At 39.5% G+C, this 24,567-nt stretch overlaps 1 protein-coding gene across 4 annotated transcripts in view; it reads left to right on the plus strand.

Annotated features, from left to right (window-relative positions):
- The window catches only part of fam13a (family with sequence similarity 13 member A), an 81,491-nt gene that overhangs the window by 25,693 nt on the left and 31,231 nt on the right, over positions 1-24,567 (plus strand). For all 4 annotated transcript variants that reach the window (XM_037538348.1, XM_017720478.2, XM_017720479.2 and 1 more), the window contains 3 exons: positions 2,363-2,455; positions 7,482-7,708; positions 20,244-20,285. In XM_037538348.1, the coding sequence (XP_037394245.1) occupies positions 2,363-2,455; positions 7,482-7,708; positions 20,244-20,285 (362 nt within the window). The remainder of the gene's footprint in view (positions 1-2,362; positions 2,456-7,481; positions 7,709-20,243; positions 20,286-24,567) is intronic.

Below are 24,567 nucleotides of genomic sequence, written 5' to 3' on the forward strand. Positions count from 1 at the left end.
GACAGCGCTGATCAATGCAGAGCTGTGGTCAAAATCAATCTGGATAACTTGTGGACTAGAAAATGCAATGTGGAAAAACATCAGTGAGCCCTTGTTATCGTCATAACACGAGTAAAGACTCTTGGAAGTTACATAAAGCGTTCCAGGCTCTGACTACCATCTCCAGTATGCTACTGCTGTGCCATTGTTTCATGCAGTCAGCCTCAGCAAAATCACCCAGTCTTGACCTCTTGGTCTTGATCTTGATCTTTGCCTGCTCATCATGTGAGTGAAAGGGCTCCTTGCAAGCATTTACCTGAGGATGTGTTTATGCCACTGGCACTTTTGAGGGGGATAAATAAAAGATGTTATTATACCGTAGGATATGTGTTTATGCCTGCATAACATGCAAATGTATTCAAATTTCAATTTAAATTAATAATATAAACCTTTCCCTGAGATCTACTTTTAGATTTTGTGTGAGAACAGGCACAATGCAGCCAAGAATAGTATCTGAATATGCCTTTAAATTTGCATTGTAAAAAGACAGTTCAGCTTAATAAGAACACTGCATATAAAAAGGTGTGCAGACACCTTCTGATTAGTAAATTCAGCACCCGTTGCTGACACAGGTTGTTCAATTGAGCACACATAGCTCATAAAAACTCCATAGAAAAGCACTGCCAATAGAATAGGACACTCTCAGTAACTGCACGTGAGGTCACCCCAACAAATGCTAAGCTAGAGGAGTAAAAACCCCTTCGCATTGGGCTGTGGAGCAATGCAACGGCCCTCTCTGAACCGTTGAATACCTACCTTAGGGATGAGTTGGAGTCATGAAGCGCTAATCATCTAATATCAGTACCTGACCTCACTTATGCTCTTATGGTTGAATACAACTAAAGCAAAACTAGCTTAAAGCCTTCCCAGAAGAAAAGAAGCTGCAGCAAAAGGGAACAAACTCCTTGTTAATATCCTTGATTTTGAAAGAAAATTTGAATAAGCTGGACATATACTGTATCATAAAAATTAACCAGGTGTATATAATGATCTTGAAATTTGAAAATAAGGGGAAAGTGAAATGTAATGCCATAACACCAATGCCCATTTTCCTCTGACCTCTCACATCAACAAGGCATTTTCGTCCACACAACTGCCGATATTTTCTCTTTTTCGGACCATTCTCTGTAAACCCTGGAGATGGTTGTGTGTGAAAATCCCAGTAGATCAGCAGTTTCTGAAATACTCAGACCAGCCTGTCTGGCACCAACAACCATGCCATGTTCGAAGTCACTTAAATCACCTTTCTTCCCCATTCTGATGCTCGGTTTGCACTTCAGCAAGTTGTCTTGACCGCCTCTACATGCCTAAATGCATTGAGTTGCGGCCATGTGACTGGCTGATTAGCTATTTGTGTTAACAAGCAATTTAACCTAATAAAGTGGCCAGTGAGCGTGTGTGTTATCTGGGGGTATCTCTGGGGTCATCTCAAACAAATTGTGTATGCTGAGAAAATCCGCAACAAACAAGACTTTCAACAGCGCATTGTGGAGGCTTGTGACAGCATTTCTCCAGAGATTCTCATGCGGATTCATAACGATTGGATCCTGCGCCTTCAGCTCTGTGTTCAGCACCGGGGACAGCACATTGAACACTGTGTTGAAAACTTTTGAACCACAAAAGATATTGTGAATCTGATTGCAGCAATCAACTTCTAACTTCTAGCAATTTGGACTTTGTGATTTGGACTATGCTTTGTGACCACCTTCCCATTGGAAAAACTTGCCCTTGATCCAAGATGGCGGCCATGTTCCGGACATAGCCTAAAAGATAGGCCCCCTCACCCATTACTTGCTGGGGTATTCAGATATGTCATATTCCCTTTTCTTTTCTTTCTGAAATAAAACGGTGTCCTGTGACTTTTGACTCATCCTGTGTGTGTGTGTGTGTGTGTGTGTGTGTGTATGTGTATATATATATATATACACACACACACACACACACACATATATAAGTAAAAAAAATACTGACTGGAAGATATTTTCTTTATGTATAAGATGTGTATGTGTTCAGAACCACATGTTGAAGCAGCTGGAGTTGGGTTAGGCCTCATGTTTGTGTAGATTCTCTGTATGAACCCTTATGAGCTATGACCTTCTACACTTACTTGACCATGTTTTCCTAGCAGCCACTGTGCTACTGCTGATTTCTGGGAATTTTAAATAAATTCTACTTTATCTACTGTCTACTATCTACAGTTCTCTAGCAGTTAATGTTTTCACCTCCAGGGCTGTTAGGAAACCAAGGTCCAGTCCGTTGAGTGGTTTTATTGGCTTTGAGATCTCCTAATAATCATGGCCTGATCATTTACTGTTCTGTCAAGGCCACACAGAGCAGCGAAGGAGAAGACAAAGATTCGCCAAGAGAAAAAGTGTCGAGCCTCGCAAACCCTGCAGCTATGCCAAGAAAAAAGAAGGTAACAGTCTTTCATCATTTGCATTTTCAGTGGTGCTTACGAAAGAGCTGAGCAAGACTTTTTGCCAGTTTGAATTAAATTGTAGTCATGCTGTTTTATCTTGATGCAAACTTAATAGACAGTCCATTCTGATCCTTTCTTTGTAATTTATTACCTACCTTCCTTCCCAGTATGTGTGAACACACCTTAAAATACCTCGACCTTGCAAAAGTCTCTTGGCTCTAGTTTGCACCAGCAGGTGGGAGCTTGGTGTGTTTATTTCACACCCCCTCCCTTAAGCCTGGTGGTTTTATCGTCACCTGACTTTATTTTGATGCTGTGCTGTGGGAAAAAAATCTGCTAGTTCATAACCTCTTCAACCACTTTTCCACTTCCTGGAGTTGCAAGGTCAAGGAGGTCTTGGCAGACACCAGCTTATGCAATGTTTTTGTATAAGGTTTGAAATCCAAAACTTAAAAAACTGTTTGCTTAGACTGGTGGTGTTCAGCGCTTCTTGCTGAGCTAGCCCAGATAAGGGCCATAGGAAAGCATGGTGATACCTGATGGCCAGCGTAGTAGGCCGATTGAGAAATGCTGATGGAAAAAAACAAGAGGAGATGGTGAAAAATAAGCTCAGCTCCAGCTGAGGAGATGTTTGCCATCGCTAAAGGGGTCACTGAAATCATTCATCTTAACACGTAGCATGACTGGAACTTTATTTTAGGTTCTTCACTCAATAAAGAATTCATATGTTTGGGTTATAACTCATTATTTCTCTTGGCCATGCAGGCTTATATGTCCAAAGCGATGGCTGTTTTTAGGTTTGTATGTAGTGTTTAAATCCTACAAACTACAATTTGTATCCTTTATTACTTGATAATAGCCACTGTCTGGCATGTCAGCGTTATCTGTTTGCTTCCTGGCTACTTCAGTGTTTAAAGACTGTTTCCTTGTCTCAGTGTTTTCTGTGGTAGAATTCTTTTCCACAGAATACACTTATTTGTGTTTTTTCCTTATAACAATACAGCTCTTTTTAAGCTAATTGTATGTTGGCAACTTTCTGAGTAGTGAACAGGCAGAATCATGACACCATGTGACATTTTTAAAAGTAAACCATGGACTTTTGTAATAATTAATAGAATTAAAATGAAAGGAATAATAGTGGATTGACAACATGTGCATTGTTGGAGACTATTATGTAAACCTTCCCCTGTCAGCCCAGCCAATCAAACTAAGGCCAACAAGGGCCAAAATTAAAAAAGGTCAGAATAACAAAAACATGTTTATCATGTATATGTTGTATTTATAGTTCACAATCATGCTTTAGTACCAAAAGCAGCTTTATGTAAGTATTGCTCTGAAACTAAATATTTATTAACACGCTGACATCACTATGACATCATCCAGTCTAGATTATATCATTAGGTACTGTTTAGCTAGTGCAATGATTTTGTAATGCCAGCTTGTTTAACACTTTATCTATTTATTTATACAAGACCTCATTTTATAGAATATTAGCAAACTTTTAGCCAGTGGAACGGCATGTATGATTCCAGGTGGACCAGCTCAGCAGGGGGGACCCCCGCAGTTACTGCAGGATGATTATAGCTAATTAATTGTGAAAATTGTGGGAAGAAATGTCAGTCTGATTTGTCTAATTAGTTTAGTGCTTGATCAAGCAGGTTTGTTAATATTGAACAAGACAAGTGCAAGTCTGAGGCAAATGGCCAAGTGGCCCACCAGCTATGCTTTTTTAGTGATCAGAATGTGAAAAATTTGGTCAGGGGCAAAATTCAAAAACCAAATTCACTATTTACTTTAACCAATTAACTGGAAACTATATAGACATAAACTTGCCTTGATTGTTATGGCGTCCATGTTGTTCCCAAGAACCTTGAGCAGTCATTCATGCGTGTAAGAGGATTTCAGTACGACTCTTATTTCTCTGAATTACCAGAACAGATCAAATCTATAAAGCCACTCACACTGCCAGAGCAGCCTGTGCTCGCTTTTATCAGAAAACAGTTCTCAAACCTCACCTGTTTATCTGTGTTTTCATAAGGAAAGAAAAAGAAGATTCATGTGACATCATTTATCATGTGGCGCATTTGTCTTTCTGTATTTCCTTAGCCTTGATAATGGTATAAAATGCTATGTAATTCAGGGGAGTGGTGCCATAAATGTCATGAATTAGTGTTTTTATTAGTGATAACGATAATGTTATTTATTGGAAATCAGTCAAAACAGGAAGGCCTAGGCGGAACAAAAGCATTATGTTTTTAACAACATTTTTATTGTTTATGGGTCAAAGTTCTCACAGTCTTTGTTTAGCCCCATAGTGATTCCTTTCCTCATGAGTTTACTCAGAACATTGCAGTGTGTGGAGGATGTTTACTGTGGTAACTATAAAAGTTGCTAAGTTGTAAAAGAAAGATTTGCAACTTACTTTGCCATAGAAAGAGAAAAGAAGCAACAAGTCACCATGAGTGGGGCCGTGTGTGTGAATGGGCCATGCTGTGCTCTCACTCTGAATAAAGATGTTCACAGAGTTCAGGTAAGCCATAAGGTTATATATTAGGAAATACCACTGATAGGACTACTGCAGATTCAGGGATTAGAGGTGTGTTGGTTGTGAAAGTATGATTTGTCAAGTAGTATTGACACTTTGAATAGCGGTTTCTGATTACTATATAGTGAAACTAGCTATCTATAGCAATATAGATAGTAACAGAATGCTTCTTTGGTGAGTGGCCAGCTGTGAAGTGGGGAATAATAGGTCAGTATTGATTGTACCATGTTTGCTTGAGGTTTTTCTAGTACTTGAAGTCATAGCTATGACTGTGAATTCCTAGATAAGGACGATATGCCAGAGCTGTCTGGGTGGTTTCATTACACATATTCAGACAGTCTTATAGATATTTGGCTTACTATTCAATCCTTGTTTTTAAAGATGGACCATGGGGAGCTGTGGATAATATAAGGTCTTAGATCTTAGGTCAGGGGTCTCAAAGTGCCGGCCCAGTCCACTTGTAGGCTGCACGTCTCTACGCATATGTGCTCACCATTCCTGGCAAAAACATTCTGTTAGCCAAAATGTCTCTTTCGAAACTCTCAAAAAATAAAAGAAAAGTTGACTTGGAACACAGACAGTTTCAAGAGAGGTGGATGATCGATTATTTATTTGTTGTGTTTAACACGACCGCCACTTGTCTGATATGCAAGGAGAAAGTTTCCGTGCATAAGGAGCACAATCTTAGGCGTCATTACACCACTAAACATGCAGAGCAGTATGCTAGGTATGAGGGAGAGGAGAGGGAGAGATGAGTCGCTCAGCTTCACAAAGATCTTTCCCTGTAGCAAAACTATTTCCGACAAGCAAAAAGAGAAAGTGATGCTGCATTGAGGCAAGCTATGTGGAATGAGTGAGCTCATCGCCAAAGCTGGGAAGCCGTTTACAGAGGGACAGTTTCTGAAGGACTGCATGCTTCAGGCTGCTCATATCCTTTGCCCAGAAAAGGCGACTTTATTCAGAAACTTAAGTCTCACTGCGAATACTGTAGCCAAGCGGATCAGTGAGTTGTCTGCTGATATTTATGATCAGCTGTGCACCAAAGTGTGAGGATTCAGTGCATATTCACTAGCGCTTGATGAGAGTACAGACGTGAATGATACTGCTCACCTGGCTATATTTATCAGAGGAATAAACGACCAGTTTGAGGTGACCGAAGAGAAGTTTCTGGTAGCAAGCACAAAGCAAGCACTGAGCAAACACTGAACAAAATGTATTTGAATTTCTGTGTGTGTACATAGTTATTATATATTAAAATAGTTGATTTTCCCTTTTCCCACTGCTTTTGTCACGATCCTTTAATCTGGCCCCTCATCGAAAACACAGCCTGGTTAGTGGCCCCCAGGTAATTTAAGTTTGAGACCCCTGTCTTAGACCATTTACCATGTGTGTTAACATATCTTACTCTCACAGATTAGCTACATTTTAATTAGTCTGTTAAAAGTAGAAAGAATGACCTTGTGTGTTATAATAGTATGTATAATATTGCATAACTAAACAGAGCTTTTTGGATCCATAAAGTATCCACAAAACTCAACTGACCTGCATTTATAATGACCAGCTTCAAAGCTTGTATGTTCAATGGTCAATTTGCTGGTGCATTTTGGGCTCAATTCAGAAAAATAATGATTTTTGCGTGTTGATTGCATCATTAACACATTAACACATCAATGTTTACTGTCTATTCCACTACAGTGAAGTAAGTAGTCCCAGCAGTCATAATCAATAGAATACCTTTAATAGTCGTGTACCGTGAATAGGCCTTATTTCAGTCTTAACGTTTTGGCCATGCTCACAGCCTTGTCCACTCTCATCTGACTTTGTTGTACCATTATTAATTTTGAGTTTTCTCCTTGTTTCATTCCACCTTTCAGACAAATTCTCCTCTTTGTCGAATGGCATGAGGGTTGGAAGCCTAATGCTTTGTAATTGGGTGCTGCACTACCAATCAATGGCCTAAATTAGGGCTGGTGAGTAGCAGTTAGACAGCAGAGCAGCTGCAGTGTTCAGGACGAAACTACTTGCTCTTCATTATAAGTGACTAATATAAAAGAAAGCTGTGCAGTTTTTTTGATAGTTCTAGTAGTGAAGAAACCTTACTACATCAGTTTGGGAAACATTTTAGAGCAGGCTCCATTCATATCAACTTTTTAAGAGGCGATGAGGAGAGCTGAGTTTGACTTCGCTCTTATTCGTGTGAGATTTTTTACCTTTTCTACTGTCTCTGGCTCAGGTCAGTTACGGCCTGTATCCGTGAGCAGGGTAAGAGAAACGTGAGCTAAGCCCTTTTTTATCAGCTGCTTCCTCTTTCTTCTTCTGCCTTGTGGCACTTCCTTCCTGCTGAGGAATCCTGGAGTGTGGGGCCTGCAGTAATCTAAGCGAAGGGCCTGTCATCTGATAGCCAGCAGTGCTCATGTTTATTTGGCCTTCTTCTAATGCATGTTTGTGTGTGCCTCTCTGTTTCTCTCTCTCTCTCAGGTGAAGAAGGCGAAGGCTAAGGAAATGCTCAGGTCAGTTCCGCAGCCCTCTCCATCCTCTGGGCTTCCTCTCTCTAGACATTTACCCCAGTCTCCAGACTGCGGCTCCAGCCCACGGGCACAGCCAGAACTCCACAGTCAGGACAGGAGAATCAGTCCTCAGCCCGAGAGCATGGACCTGACCCCTCCTGACCCTGTCCCTGCCAGAGGCATGGACACTTTGTGCAGGTGAGTTACATGCAAACATGCCATTCTTTACAGACATGTGGTTTCCTTCCTTAATCCTATCTACACACTTTTTCATAATTTTGTGTTTGATAAAGTGTTGTTTTCTGATGCTTTTCTGAAGCGTTGTGTTGAAACTTTACATAGTTTAAGCCATTTTTATTAAAGAAGAAATATATATATTATATAATATATATATATTATAATACATGAGTCTTACCAGCACAAACATAACTACTTAAATAAATAGCAGCATTAGACAGATGTTTAGATTTGACCAGTATTTCCTATGCTGAAATGTCTATACATTACCCACAAAAAGGAATGCTATAGTTCTCTGTAATGCTAAACCATGTGAACCTACACCCAATGTCTACATTTTGTACATGTTTATATGTATTGGCTTTGATTTTAGCTCTGAGCTACTACTTGCTACTACTTCTTTTTATGGTAGGCCTCACTAAAATACAACTTATTATATTAAATTCACATACATATCTTGTATATGTTACATTGTTGAAAACAATCATAGGATGTCGTTTGTTTTTTAAATGTCATAGATTTAAGGGTTAATCACTAGTGTTCTCTGTGATACATGCCAGAGTAGAAATCAAACACTGAAATACAACCATCTGGATTGCATTGTATGCAATCACTGCCTGTTTGTAGATATAATTAGTTTTTGTCATTATTATCCTTAATTGTACTCCTATCATTAGTACAGTTGTCCAGAAACAACAAAAACACTTCATTACCATAAAGAGAGGCACATTTTTCCTTAGTCCAGTTCACGTAAGAGCTATAAAAGCAGCAAAGGGAAGCTCAGTAAGACTGCAGGTGTTCCTGTTTCTTTAGGTGGAAGAATGCACAGGCTGGAAATTATTATTGCGGATTCAGAATCAGGGATTCTGTTCTTTGTAGTTATTTAGAGAAATAGCAGAACTGTTCAGCATATCAGTTCAGGACGAAGAGGCCCCTGTATGGAAGTGTTAGTATGGCGTTGTTTTCCCCATCATCTCTGATAGTGCTGACAAGTATGTTTAACATCTAGCTGCCATTTAAGTTTTAAGAGGTATCGTAGCATGGCTAGCGGCATGCCACAGACACCCAGATTCCAGGCACACACTTATTATAAGCAGCTGAAAGCTGATCGGCTGTGGAGATCAGGTGTCTCCTGGAATAGCACTGCTGAGGCTGTGGGGCATGTTGTCAGGGCGAGGTTTGTTCTGCCTCTGTGAGAGTGGACGCATTAGCCACTTAGCCACTTTCTCATTTCCATCTAAACTGAAAAAAGTGATGCATTGTGTTTACTTGATTCAAATATGTACATAATTTCTACATGAACTAAATATGTTTCACAATCACTGCCAAAAATAAATAAACTGAAAAACATGAACTGTGCAGATATATTGTATTCATATGTAAGTGCTGTACACATTTGAACCACATGAACCCAATGTTTGTCTAAGACAAATAAAATGAGCTTAAATTAAAACCATGATTTGCCAGTCAGCAGCTAATGACCGGCAAGGATTCCAAACTGTGTTTTGAGCTGATTTTCAAACTTTTATTTTTAACTTTTTTTTCATTCTAGTGATAATATTAAATACATCATAGAGCTTGTTGTCATAGGGGTTTGTCATAATTTAATGTAACTACTATCTATTTACACCACAACGCAACAGTGAAATTAAATTATAATATTAGGCACTTGCTCTTCTGCCATGGTGGTCAGTGCAGTAGTCTGTGTTGATTCGTAACCTAACACCAAACTGCTCCATTGACGGCTCTGGGAATCCATTATGAATTGTTGACGACTGTGGTGCAGGAAATTATTTACTGCAGTTAAGTAAACTGAGCACGTAAGCTGAGCAAATAAATGAAGTAGGCAGGCTGCAGATGTAAAGCAGGTAGCTAGTTAGCATTAAACCTAACAGCAACCTTAAAAAAGAAAACTAAAAACAACAAGATTATATCTAAATAATCAGCATTTCTGCTTTAACCAATTAATGCAACAGAACCAATCCAGACTTCCATTCTTCATTTTCATATCTGCATAACTTTCTATTAGCTTCATGGCAGTTAAAGATTAATGATAGACTAGCCCTTTATGTCCCATTTCATCCTAAGGCTTATTGTTATTAGTTGGACTTGAAAATACGCTGACGTCAAATAAATTCATTTTTATTGTATTCAAGTGAGTGATCTATGGAAAATGGATAAATATGAATAAAAGTACATTAACATGAATGAGAGCCATTTTGATCCAAAGAGAATTTTATTCTTTTGAAACTAAATTGCACCAAACTGTTTTAATTTCCATCAGCAGTTGAAGAACTGTGTCTATGTATACTGACTCTGATCACACACTTGGAAACGTGTGGCATGATTTAATGAAAGCATCATACAGCAGAGTAACACTTTATTTAGGTGATCAACTGTAGATGCTTGTTATCAAATGCTTAACTTATTAAACTACATTGAAGTAAATTTCTATTAACATTGCCTTGATTTCTTACAGTTATAATTTTCCTGAGTGCAGGTTTGAGCCATACTTCAGTGCAAACATCTTTTACATTTTTATGTATAAGTACAATATAGAATGTATGTATGAATGAAAGGTTAATCTAAGAGCTTTGAAATGACTTTTTCTTATCAGACCAATGCACAATCTTTGTTTGGATAATGTAAACATCTTTGCACTGGCCACATTTTATGTAAATTGTATAAACAAACAGTATTGTGCATTAAAATGTACATTCTCTGTAGAGGAACTTACCATATATAGAGCTTATATAGGTTAACTTATTTTAAATCAACAAAACATAATTTGACCAAGCGTACCTTAACTTTTAGGTAGGACATAAACATACAGGCTGTACAATCTTGACAAGTTATATTCATTTTATATTAAATTCAGACCCCTGTTGTTATCATTATTCAAGTCTGTGCAAGGCTTTTCTAACTGCTATGAAAGAGTAACACATTTCAGTACATTTTGAGCTCCACAAAAACTCAGACGTCAGAGGCTGTGTGCTGAGCTAAAAACACTTGAGAAGTGAGGGACGCCCCTGTCTAGTCCAGTACAGGCTGGATCACACAGACTTGCAAAACTGAGGTAGATTAAGTTGCACAGAGTTTGACCTTTAGATCGGGGTTCACCATGTGAGCCTTCGCTTCCTCTCTGCTGGTAAACCTGTCATCTAACCACCAGTCTTCTCTGATTATGTGCTAAAAGTATGTCAGCATAAGTGGTATGGTTACTTTTTACTAAAACAAACTTGCCCTGCTGAAAAACTGGAACAATGTAATGTATTTTCAATCTTGAATGTGGTGTCACCATCCAATCACGCCAACATTATTGCCCTGTGTGTTGTCTCAATTTGGTCACTGGTGGTATATCTGTATGGGTGTCACACAAGGTCACAAAGAAACCAGACACCCATCAAATCCCTGATTTATTCCCTGAAATAGACCCTAGCCTCTCATGTGTTTCAGCTAAAGTAGAAGGCTTGGCACCTTGCTCTTACTTTCTGTAGATATGTGTGTATGTCATGTCAGCAGCAGGTCAGCTCTCTACTGGTCCAAACCGGGTCTGGATAAAATAGGTAGCACCACATCCGTGGATAACGTTCTGCACGTCTGTGTGTCTCACCATCTGATGAATGCAAATTAGGCTATGGCGCACCTCTGTAAATTCAAGCGTAACACATAGAAATGGTGCATGGAGTTTCTTTGATTTACTTGTGTACACAATTTTCACATTATTGCAATATATTACATCAACATCATTGGTAAAAGTAAGTGAACTGAAAGAGAAATGTGTTGATAATCATTGTTATTAGTGTGTCAATTATGTGCACATCTGAATCAAGTTTGGTGCTTCACTTTTCACAATATGTGATTATCTGTTGGCTCAGTGTTTCTGAAGTTCCTACTGTGCTGCTACTATCAACCCCGCATCACTTGCATCTCCAATATATCCCCTTTCCGTGGGAATATGAAGTGGAGCTAACAGTTTGTGCCTATACATCAGCTTTTTCCAGACCTGCTACCAGCACTTGCTGGACAGCTCTGTTTAGTTTTTTCCCTGCTCCACACCTGATTCAACATGGTGGCTTCAAATGCTTTGTAAGCTGAGTCAAATGTGTTAGAGCAGGGAAAACCCTGAACTAAGCAATGCTGGAATATCCCTAGGATAGGGGTTTGGAAATACTCAGCTAGGATTTGTTCTTCATTTGTGGCATATACATGAGCTGGTCATCAGATATTTGCATGAAACTGAGAGCCAGATGCATGTATACTGTGTGTCCAAAAGTATGTGGATGCCTGACCATCAGCCTTATGAGCTTTTGGACATCCCATTCTAAAACCAGGGGCATTGATATGGAGTATGCCCCCTTTTTTCAGCTATAACAGTCTCCGCTCTTCTAGTGCCCATTAAGTGAAAAGAGAGCGTTTGTGAGGTCAGACCTTGATGTTGGAGGAGAAGTCCTGATTTACAATTGATGTTACAATATATCCCAAAGGTGTTCAGTGGGGTCTGAGGTCAGGACTCGGTGCAGGCCACTGGTGTTGCTCCACACCAAACTCATAAAATCATGTCTTTATGGACCCTGCTTTGTGCACAGGGGCACAGTCATGGCAGGACAGGAAAGAGCATTCCCCTAATTGTTGTCACAAAGTTGGAAGCATATAATTGCTTAAAATGTCTTCATATGTGGTAGCATTGACATTACCTTTCACTAAAACTAAGGGGCCGAGCCCAAACCCAGGAAAACAGCCCCAGACCATTATCCCTCCTCCACCAAACTTTACAGGTGGCACAGTGCATTCCAGTAGTGTTCTCCTACCATTGGATGTTCCTTCAGATTGTGAAGTTTGATTTATCACTCCAGAGAAAACATTTCCACAGCTCTAGAGTCCACTGGTAGCGTGCTTTACACCACTCCAGCTGAATCTTGACATTGTGCATAGTGATCTCAGGCTTGTGTGAAGCTGCTTTTGAATACATAGTGTATATGAGAAGACAGCACAAAATGCAGTTTGATGTGGTCACAGTATGACTATAGCTAATGAACTGCTTTACACTTGTTAGGTTTGGGGTTTAAGGTTATAGAGTGCCAATTTCTGTTATTTAATCTCTTCTTTGTTGTTGCATTCATTTGATATGTAAAGAATATTATCTAATAGCAAAGTTCATAGATTTGTATTTTGATCAAGAATACACACTTAGGAATAAGCCACCTTTTATCGTTAAACCAATCAGTAATAAGCTCTTACCAGTCTACATTAAGATCTGTGTGTGCACGCTTACTTAGAAACTATGGTAGTGTATCCACCAATAAAGCGCAGCATGGAGCTAATATAGTGATAGAAAACAGGGTAGTGCAGAGTTTATCTGGCAGAGTTTATCAAGTTAAAGGGAATAAAGAATTCTTACTGTATTGCTGGTGAGACATTTGGTTTGACAGGTTTTTATAAGCTAAGGACAAAACAGAAGATGAGTAGTCAGTGGTTAAATTATAGTACTGTTAGTAAATGTTGATCCACCAAAACATTCTATATGGGTGTGATTCTATATGAGAAGGAGTAACATACGTTTTGAGAGCATACTTTGCTCTACAGCTTCTTGCATATGTATGTCTGCTCCTCAGAGCTGAACTAATATTGTTCTGTTGGTAAATATTCTTTAGGCTCCTGTGCATTTGTATGGCAGCTCATACAGCTACCATTGTTAAAAGACATCTCCTGAAAACACTCTTTTGAGACACCGCCATTACTTAACTTATAAAAGGTGCAGCAAATACTATGCAAAACTGACCTCTGTTAGTTATTAAAACTTTGCACATTCTAACAATGTAATAATCACATGTACTTTCTATGCCTCTACTCATTCTTTTGTCTAATTATCTTATGTTTGACACAGTTCTCTCTCAATACATGTGTATGAGGGTGTGAAAGACATTTTATGTTCTTTATATATGCAGCATAACCTGCCTGTTTAGGCTTGTACACCAGTGTTGTACGTAACGTGTGAGCTGAGTGTTTCCTATTTGCTATAATATATAGGTGCAAATTGTTTAAAAAAATCTGATCCAACACTAATATCATGTCAAAATATATGTCACTCATCAGGATAAACAAAATTGTTCAGAGAGGTTTGATGTGAAACTTGTGTGTATTCGTAATCAAACAGAATGAATGAATGACCTCTCAAAGAAGATAAATTTGGAAATGGCTGGAAATTCCCTTTAAGGAACTCTATACTTCTAGTATTTTAGTGTGTTGATGTTAGTGTTTAATAGTTCAGTTTTTAAAGAAATAAATGTAATTAAAAATAAACAAAGCTGAAGAACGACCAACTATCTTTATGCAAATCATACTAAATGATGGCTACCTAGAAAGTTGATAAAGTTGATAAGCCACACCATGAAGGTTTGGGAAAGAGTTGTTGAAGCAAGGCTAAGGCGAGAGGTTCAGATCAGTGGGCAGCAGTTTGGTTTCATGCCCAGAAAGAGTTCCACAGATGCAATTTTTGTGTTGAGAGTGTTGGTAGAGAAGTACAGAGAAGTTCAGAAGGAGCTACATTGTGTCTTTGTGGATCTAGAGAAGGCATATGATAGGGTGCCAAGAGAGGAACTGTGGTATTGTATGAGGAAGTCAGGTGTAGCTGAAAAGTATGTTAGGGTGGTGCAGGACATGTATGAGGATAGTGAGACAGTGGTGAGGTGTGCAGTTGGCGTGACAAATGGTTTCAAGGTGAAGGTGGGGTTACATCAGGGATCAGCTTTGAGCCCCTTCTTGTTTGCAATGGTGATGGACAGGTTGACAGATGAGGTCAGGCAGGAGGCTCCATGGACCATGATGTTTGCAGATGACATTGTAATCTGTGGTGAGAGTAGAGAGCAGGTGGAAGAGAATCTGGAGAGGTGGAGGTTTGCACTGGAGAGGAGAGGAATGAAGGTCAGTAAAGACAAGACGGAATACATGTGTGTGAATGAGAGGGAGGCAGGTGGAAAGGTGAAGATGCAAGGAATAGAGGTCGTAAAGGTGGATGGCTTCAAATATCTTGGGTCAACCATCCAGAGCAATGGACAGTGTAGAAAAGAGGTGAAGAAGAGGGTGCAGGCAGGATGGAGTGGGTGGAGACGGATGTCAGGGCTGATGTGTGACAGAAGGGTGAGGGACAGCAAGAGTGAAAGGGAAGGTTTACAAGACAGTAGTGTGTCCTGCTAGGATGTATGGTTTGGAGACTGTGGCTCTGTTTAAAAGACAGGAGGCTGAGCTGGAGGTGGCGGAGATGAAGATGCTGAGATTTTCGTTGGGAGTGACAAGGATGGACAAGATTAGAAATGAGCAGATCAGAGGGACAGTGAAGGTGGAGCAGGTTGGAGATAAAGCCAGAGAGGCCAGGTTGATATGGTTTGGACATGTGTTGAGGAGGAATAGTGGATATATTGGTCAAAGAATGTTGGAGATGGAGCTGCCAGGTAGAAGGAGAAGAGGTAGACCTCAGAGAAGGTTTATGGATGTAGTGAAGGTGGACATGGAGATGGTTGGTGTAAAAGTATAGGAGGCAGTAGATAGCGCAAGATGGAGGCAGATGATCTGCTGTGGCGACCCCTAAAGGGAGCAGCCGAAAGAAGAAGAAGAAGATGGCTACCTAGATTCTGTTCACTGTCAGCCACATTAGCATGTTTGTTGAAGCTATTGTTTCTACTTCTCGTCACACGACATTGAGTACGGACACATTTTATCTGTTTGTTGCTCTCATGTCTGACATTGTTGAACTTTGTTAGTACTTTGGGTATTGAAACATTTGCGCACACACACATCCTGGACACATACACAGGGAGCAGGATATGGTTCCTACTGCTGTTACTTGTAGAGAGAAACCAACACTGACATGTTTGACGTCCATCATTGCCACGTCATGCATACTGGCAAGTGGCCTGCTTGAGCATAAAACTAGGAAGCTTGGCTGAGCTTATCCAAATATTTTTGTGAAACACAACAAAGTCTTTTAGTGGAAATGTGTCAGGAAAATGTTGCTTATTTACTGTTCTCATATAACCCATTCAGCTGTGGGATTATTATTCACTTAGTAGTCTTATTAGTAATGCTATTATTAAGACTTATCATCCAGCTGCTTCTATATTATTTAGTAACTACAATATAACTAATATGTAAGTTTCATAGACATAGTCTTAGGCAGGGTTAGACAGATTTTGGCCTAACCACTCGGGCAGCCAAGTCGATGAATCTTTTTTCTAAAACAGGAATTTGTGGCCAGAATCATAGAAACATGTTTACTGTATTCATTAGATTGGATCATTTGGTCTGATTCATCTTTATACACATTTTTACTCATTCAGATTTCAGTAGAGTCATGTTTTAAACAGGAGTCCTAGACAGGAGTATTCATTCACTATCATCTTAGCTATCATGGTGGTAATGTTAACATTGCAGTCGGCAAATTCTGACAAAATCTGATTTAAAGCAGGTGGTTCATGTCCAGTGAAACAAGCTATGGATGCTGGAAACTAGCTGTGTTGTTATTAATCATGGATATTTATCGATGGTTGTGAATGTGTGAAAATGTAACTGCCCTTTTAAGAGGTTAAAAAAACACTATACACCCTAACATCGAGGTTAAAAGGAAGAAGAAATACTTCTGCTCTAATTTATTATCAACTTTAACAGTTATGTTTGAATAAAATACAAAATTTAAACACAAATGGATTTTAGCAGTACCAGTTAGCACCCCTTTATTCCTTTCATTGTATGATGTGAGTGCATTTTAGAGGGGGCAATATTACAAAAATACAGTGTTACAATACTTTTTCTAAACACGAAATGCATCATGATTAGATTGTTAAATTTAAATCATGATTAAATTGAAATAATTGTTAAGTATTTTTTTATGTTTCACAAACTGCTCTGGACTAATTAAACAACCAATTAAACAGGACTAATTATGCAGATGGCATGACGCTATCCACAAAATGCTTAGCTCAGAGGTGCGCAATCCTGGTCCTGGAGATCTGCCACCCTGGAGAATTCAGATCTAACACTCCTGGCTCTAGTAGTCAGATGCACCTGGAAGCCTTAATTACTTGGATCAGGTGTGTTAGATTAGGGTTGGCACTAATCTCTGCAGGGTAGTACCCATTTACACTTACATTTGCAGCATTCAGCAGGCGCTCTTATCCAGAGCGACTTACGAAAAGTGCTATCTAGAGAAAGTATCTTTGCTAGTTACCAATAGGTTAGAGACAAAGCTAGTCCTGAGCTCAGATACTGCTAGAAACAAAACATTTCAAATACATTTCAATAAGTGCAGTACAATACATTACAATGAATGCTTAAGTGTTCATTTAAGTCCTGTATAAAGAGATGAGTCATCAGTGTTTCAAGACTGCAAGCGACTCTACTGTTCTGCTGTTCTGCTTGTACTTGCCATCAAGTAGGGAGGGGCTGGTCCGTTTTTGGCTTTGTAGGCAAGCATCAGAGTTTTAAATCTGATGCGTGCAGCTACAAGAAGCCAGTGAAGGGATCACAGCAGTGGGTCACCCCTGGCTTAGATGTATTTATCACGATAATCACAATATCACAGTAAAATATCATCACATCATTTTTTTTTTTTAAACTGTACACATCACATTTTTACTGTATTGGTGACTGATGGATGGACATCTATACATTTGGAGTTATACTTTGTCCAGGTAGTAATTATGATTAGATTGAAGGAACATCATGGATAAAACATTCTGGAAGCTCCATGTTGTTGACGCGTCACTTCCCCTTTTTGTAATTTCTACATAAGCAAAGCTTTGTTGAAGGTTACTATTGTTCCCTCACTAAGGTAGTAGGTAAGCAGGATTTTCATTTTGTAATTCACAGTGGTACACACATTAGTTTAATACCCTCACCAGACTGTAAGACCACTCAGTGGAAAACTATTGGCCTCAGAATGCCGAAATATTGTGCAATTTCCTGTATGCTTTGGGACGTTAATACCCAGGAGATTTCAGAATGGGACGTACACATGCTGTTGCAGGTAGAAAAAAATGGTGTGTTATGCTATTTTGTGGGTGGAAACACCAGTCCTCCACACACACACACACACACACACATGCCAGTGCATTCATAAATTTCTTTAGCACAGGCAATCATATGGTGAGCTTTTTGAAGTTGCTTGAACCTTGGCCCCGTTTTTCATTTTTGTGTGAGCTGGACCTAAATCCTTAGTGGTAGGCAGTTGAAGTACACCAGTCCTCTACACACATACACCAGTCACCAGGAACGCCAGTCCTCCACACACACACACACACACACACACACACATGCCAGTGCATTCATAAATTTCCTTAGCACAGGCAGTCATGTGGTGAGCTTTTTGAAGTTGCTTGAACCTTGGCCCCCTTTTTCATTCTTGTGTGAGCCGGACCTAAATCCTTAGTGGTAGGCAGTTGAAGTACAGTATATTCAGATTAGTTTCTTCCACCACCCCTGCACACGGCTTTTATGATGGCCTACGTGAAGGCACGGCACGTATTCTTGAATGTTGTGTTCCAAGTGACTAGGCCATAACAATGCAGTTCAGTTTCACATTTATATTGTTTATCTCAGCTTCAGAACTGAAACTAATTCTGATGTGCCCTGTCACAGCAGTCTTATAGCAATATGGTGTTAAGTGTCTTGCTGTAGGGTGCTTAGCAGTCAAGTCAAGAATCTCAGAACATGTACCTTATTAGTACTGATAGGTTGATTTAACCCCTTAAACAGATTTATTAAACATGATATTAACAAAACACCATATAATTGTCATTATGTTGCTTGTGAATATATGTGCGGTTACCACATTCATGAAAAGGGCATCTGAAATAAAATCTTGTGTATGAATAGAAGTAATGTTCCCTATTTTATTCTGTTACAGTCACTGTTCTTGTTTCTCGTCTTCCACAAGGTTATATGTATGATTTGCCATGTTGTATGATGACCTATATTGTTGACAGGTTACCTGGAAGGGTTAAATGATTTGCAGTGTTAAATGATGACCTGTAGTGTTACATGATGACCTATAGTGTTGAATGATGACCTGGAGTATTTAATGATCATTTATAGTGTTGTTTGAAGGCCTGTAGTATTGAATGATGACCTTTAGTATTGAATGGCTGTAATGTTGAATGATGAACTTCAGTGTTGAATGATGACAGTGTTTATTCATGAACTGCAGTGTTGAATGGAAAACCTGGGGTGTTGAGTGGCGACCTGTGGTGTTGAGTGACGACCTGTGACCTGTGGTGTTGAGTGACAACCTGTGGTGTTGAGTGACGAGCTGTGGTGTTGAATGATGATCTGTGGTGTTGAATACCGACCTGTGGTAATGAATGACGACCTGTGGTGTTGAATGATGATCTGTGGTGTTGAATGATGACCTGTGGTAATGAATGACGACCTGTGGTGTTGAATGATGATCTGTGGTGTTGAATGATGACCTGTGGTGATGAATGATGACCTGTGGTGTTGAATGATGACCTGTGGTGATGAATGATGACCTGTGGTGTTGAATGATGACAGTGTTTATTCATGAACTGCAGTGTTGAATAACGACCTGTGGTGTTGAGTGGCGATCTGTGACCTGTTGTGTTGAGTGGCGACCTGTGACCTGTGGTGTTGAGTGGCGACCTGTAGTGTTGAGTGACGACCTGTGGTGTTGAATGACGACCTGTGGTGTTGAGTGACGACCTGTGACCTGTGGTGTTGAATGACGACCTGTGGTGTTTAATGACGACCTGTGGTGTTTAATGACGACCTGTGGTGTTGAGTGACGACCTGTGGTGTTGAATGATGACCTGTGGTGTTGAATGACGACCTGTGGTGTTGAGTGACGACCTGTGACCTGTGGTGTTGAATGACGACCTGTGGTGTTGAATGGCGACCTGTGGTGTTGAGTGACGACCTGTGATGTTGAATGATGATCTGTTTTGTTGAATGATAACCTACAGTTTTGAACAAAGCCCTGTGATGTTAATGATCTATAGTGTTGAACGTTGACCAGTATAATTAAAAGATGGCTTTTAGTGTTGAATGGTGACTTACAATGTTGAATTATGGTGATGTATTAACACCCACATGGATGAATTAACACACATAGTGTGTGTAGTTGTAGTACACACATAGGTGTAGTTGGACGCATATGAATACCTTAATTGAATACTGCGCCTCTTGCTGTGTGTGAAGCAGCGTAGATGCCTTTTGTCATAGCATAATTTATCATGTGTTTTTGGCAGAGCTCCACATTGTGCTACATGGCTCTCTCTGGCTATAGTAATTACTGGAGACAGACTGCACAAAGGCATTGAGCTGGGGCACTAGGCACCCATTGTTCCCCAGACAAAAGCCACTCAGAAACTCTTAGTCCCATGTGCTTCAGAACAATGTTTTGAATCATCTAGCAAATGCTTGGTCTGTTTATGTTGTGCTGTTGCATGATCCTAACCCATGTTTTTGTTTTTTTGTCTTGTCACAGCTCCCAAGAGGATGAGAGGCCAATATCTCCTTTCTATGTGAGGTAGGCTACCACTTTATATCTTAGTGTTTCAGATTTTTTCCCCCTTTTTTCTCTCTCACTCTCTAACTTGCTCCATCCCTCCCTTTCTCTCTCTCTATCTCTCTCTCTCTCTTTCTCTCTTTCTCTGTCTCTCTCTCTTGCTCGCTCGCTCGCACTCTCTCACTCTATCTCTCTCTCTCTCTTGCCTAACACACTTGGTCTCTCGCTTTTTCTTTCTCATGCATTTCTCTCTCTTTCCACCAGTCCTTTCTTTCTCTCCTCTTGCTTTCCCTTCCTGTTTTTATTCCCCTGCTAACAAAAACCTCATGAATTTAAAGGGATGAAAAAGAGCAAGTCTTTTCACACTCTCTCAGTGCATCAACTTATCAGGCAAGCGAGGGATGTACACAGCACAACCAACAGTTGTCTGTGCTGTTATTATTTGGCCAAGCACACATCATCAGAGTGCAATGTGCTACTTAGCCTGTTATTGTCCTTATTATGCTCCATAACAAATAGTCACCAGCATAGGAAGATGGGGAAATGGTAAATAATAAAGCAAATTAGACAGCTTCCCTTCAGTTCAAAGTTGTTCAGCTTATTCTTCCTTACAAGTTTAGTTATTACCAAAAACAAATTATAAAAGCTGAGTTGATTTAGTCTTTATTTAAAAATGAGAACAGAGCTAAACTTTTGCTAAATGTTTGATAAATGCAACATCACATCAGCCTAGAAGGGTATTAGCATGTTCCAAAGTCAAACAGTCACATCAGGAATTTCACCATTTCCGTCTCGCGGTGATTCATTGGCTTGCATCAGCTCTGTTTCTTTCCAGAATTTTGGTAGGTGACCGTTCACACGTTTCACTATTTACAACTTGTTCACTGTGTTAACATAACACAGAACACATGGGACACACTATCACCGTTTATCACCCCTGCCCTATGTTGAGTATGCTGCAAACCACAGAAATACAATCCAGCGTTCCTCTTCAGCTGGCAGCACATCTTGCCATGGACGTTGAATACTGAGGACCTTATGCTCTGCACCTCAGCTCTTACCACAGTCACTAAACAACACAAACAAAAGCAGACAGGTCTCAGATTAGTGTGAAAAGGCAAGTGCTGATGAAATGTGTCTCAGGCACTGAGAACATGAACGCTGTGTTCAGCTTTTAGTGAAATGCCAAAGCTGGGGCTCCACTGAAGCTTACTTCCTCTTCTCATTGCTTCTGTTTTTCTCCATTAACCACAGAGGTTGGCAGCTTTTAATTACATACAAGTTGTTCAGAGTGGTTAAATATCTGTCATTGTCTTTGGCCCACACAGTTTGTCTGTATTCATTCAGTTTCATGGTTCTTGCTTAAGGCAGTCCATTGTATTGGAGTCATTGTGCCAATTTGTGACTCAGCATTCTGTTATGAGAGTCACATTGAAATGTGGGAAATGCTTATTCTCAAAAATATCTACATTTAGAGTGCAGAATAAATTTTATGCTACTGTTTTAAATGAATAAACTGTTTTGGGAAAATACTTTGTATAAATCTGTATAATTGGTATAAAAACATGTTCTTTACACTCACACACCTTATTTACAAATACAGTTATTTAAAAACATCTGTTAAAAGGTTCTTTAGGGAACCAGCCAGTCTTGTAGTAGTTGTTGTTTATTCCTGTCCTGACGATTCTGCTGATGTGTGATTATCCTTGCTCATATCAAAGTTGCCAGTGCTTGGCAAGCTTGTCACCAGATTGGTTTCTTGGACAGAATGGATGCGCACCTGACCTCTTCCAAGACATCCTACTAGTGTCCTTATATCAGCTTTTCTGCATTTCCTCCTGCAGAATGCTGTCATTGATCAGCTGACTTTAATGTCCTTGGCAGTGTAGGATTCACAGTGGACTCAAAACCCTAAAGTTAAGACCAGGCTTATGCTGTGCCAATAAATGATGGTGAATGTCACTTGGATAGTATTAAAACATGACTCACAATCTTGCCACGTTGCTTTGAGGACACCTAGACATTTGAGTTTGTGATCTGTGTAAAGTACAGGGCCTTATCAGACTTCTTATAGTGTGCTGGTTGTCACTGAGACAGTCAGAAGCTTTCTTTGTTTTTAGAAAATGTAGAAGCTTATGGCCCCTGAACATGTTGTGTCTCAAAAGGCCCTTTTAGATAAACTCAGCAGTAAGTCAGGGCAAACAATTTACATAAAGGAACCATAACCTTAAAATCCTGTGTCTCAAATGAAAATTGGAGAAAAATATAAATCTGTTTATACACGGTGATGCCTTCAGTATATTATAAGACTGGCAGGGGGACTGTGTTATGGGAAGATTGCAGTAGAGCAGTAGAATTTGACTTTTTCCTTACTGGCTGGCATAGCTGTATTTCTTGCAACCTGGTCATGTGCTGACAGGTGGATATGCCTAATCCTGTCTAATAGGTGACTGTTCTGTAACACTGGATTAACTGATCAATTAGGCTGGAGGTTTTACACAGTGTGTTTGTATTACAGAGTAATGGAGACTGAACATGCTGTGTAATTAATGTAACTCCCCCACTCAGTCTCAGAATCATTTCTTAGGCCTGGTATATTTGCATTTACAAAGAATTTGTTTTAGAGAAACTGTTGCTCAGAATACACTTTATGTGTAGTATAACAATCCTTCTCTCTCTGTTGTTATGTGTGTATTAATTGTGGTTGTCCAAAAAAGGGAATGTGAAATGCTAATAAAGCAGAAAGCAGTGATATTAGTAAATCTGTTTGACCTGTATTACATTGAAAACAGAACAAAAACACAATATAATACATCTTTTCTATAAAGTACCCTACAAATGTCATTGTTTTATGTAATTATATGCTAATTCAAAATGTTATGCTTGCAACACATTCCAAAAGGTTGGTTCACCTTTCCTTTTGCATAATTTTTTGCCATTCTTCAGTTGTACAAGTCTTCAGCTGAGCACCCATACAGGGCTTTTTTGTCGCATTTTGATCTTAATGAGACACACTTTTTTTTTTTTTTTTTGATGGACCTACAGACAGGCCAGTCTAGTACTCCCACTTTCTGATTATGCAGCCATGCTCTTGTAACACGTGCAGAGTGCTGCTCGGTGTTGTCAGTTTGAAATAAACAACCCTAAGGATGACTTCATCAAAACTGCTGCCTATGTTGTTCCAAAATGCGTTCATTAATGTTTTAATGACGCTTTCACAGAAGTGCAGATTGCCTGCTGATTCTTTCCAATATACCAAAAGACCCCAGCTTTAGAACCTTATACTGGTAATAATCTGGGTGGCATTTCTTTGGCTCAAGAATAATCCTGACGTATCAGGCTACGGTACACATTTCCACTGTGTATTTTAGATTAGCTGGAGCCCTGCGAGCATTTCTGCACACTGTTGATTTATGACTTCTGTTGCAGATAGTACCGTCTTAACTTGTGTTTGTAGATGCAGTGACAGAATGTGTTTACTGACAGAGTTTTTCAAAATATTCCTGAGCCTATGTTATGATATCCATCACTGAAACATGCCAGGTTGTAGTGCTACGTACTGTTTGAGGTGTTGAAGGTCAGAGACATGCAAAATTTTTGATGATAGGATGCACTGTATAGTGTGAAACACCTAAAATCCTTGCAGTCCCTAGTTGAGGAATGTTATTTTTAAACTGCTAGATCCTTTGCTAATGCATTTTTGGCAGTGGCGAGCCATTATCCGTTCTTACTCATGAAGGACTACACCTTTTCTGGATGCTCCTATTATATGGAAGTGCAATTGTGCTACCTGTTAAAGATTAAAGGTTAAACATTTCACAGTGTCTCTAGTCGTAAATTGCCCTGTTTCAACATGTTGCAGGCATTAGTTTCATCCATCCAGCCATCCATTCATTTTCTAAGCCGCTTCTCTGTCAGGGTCGCGGGGGGCATTAGTTTCAGAATGAGCAAATATTTACAAAAAGACAGTGGAGTTGTTAAGATAAACATTTTATATAAATAATTTCTTCATGTTTTTATTGGAATTTTTCATTTTGTCTCAACTTTTTTTGCAGTGTGGTTTGTGTATACATATATATATATAAACACAAACCCCACTGCAAAAAATCATGTCACGTTTATCATGTCACAGTTGGAGCAAAATGTCTCATCATTCAAGTGAAAATGTAATTTAATGTGAGAAGATGAATGTTTGAAAAATGTGTGTGAATTTCAGAAATTATTAGTATTTGCTGCTGGAAAGCAAGCGTTTGTGAAGTTGATCATGTCAGTTCATTTGGGCAAAAGGCCTTCAGATTAGCTC

This window comes from Pygocentrus nattereri, chromosome 5 (genome assembly GCF_015220715.1).
Source record: "Pygocentrus nattereri isolate fPygNat1 chromosome 5, fPygNat1.pri, whole genome shotgun sequence".
Classification (NCBI taxonomy): Eukaryota; Metazoa; Chordata; class Actinopteri; order Characiformes; family Serrasalmidae; genus Pygocentrus; species Pygocentrus nattereri.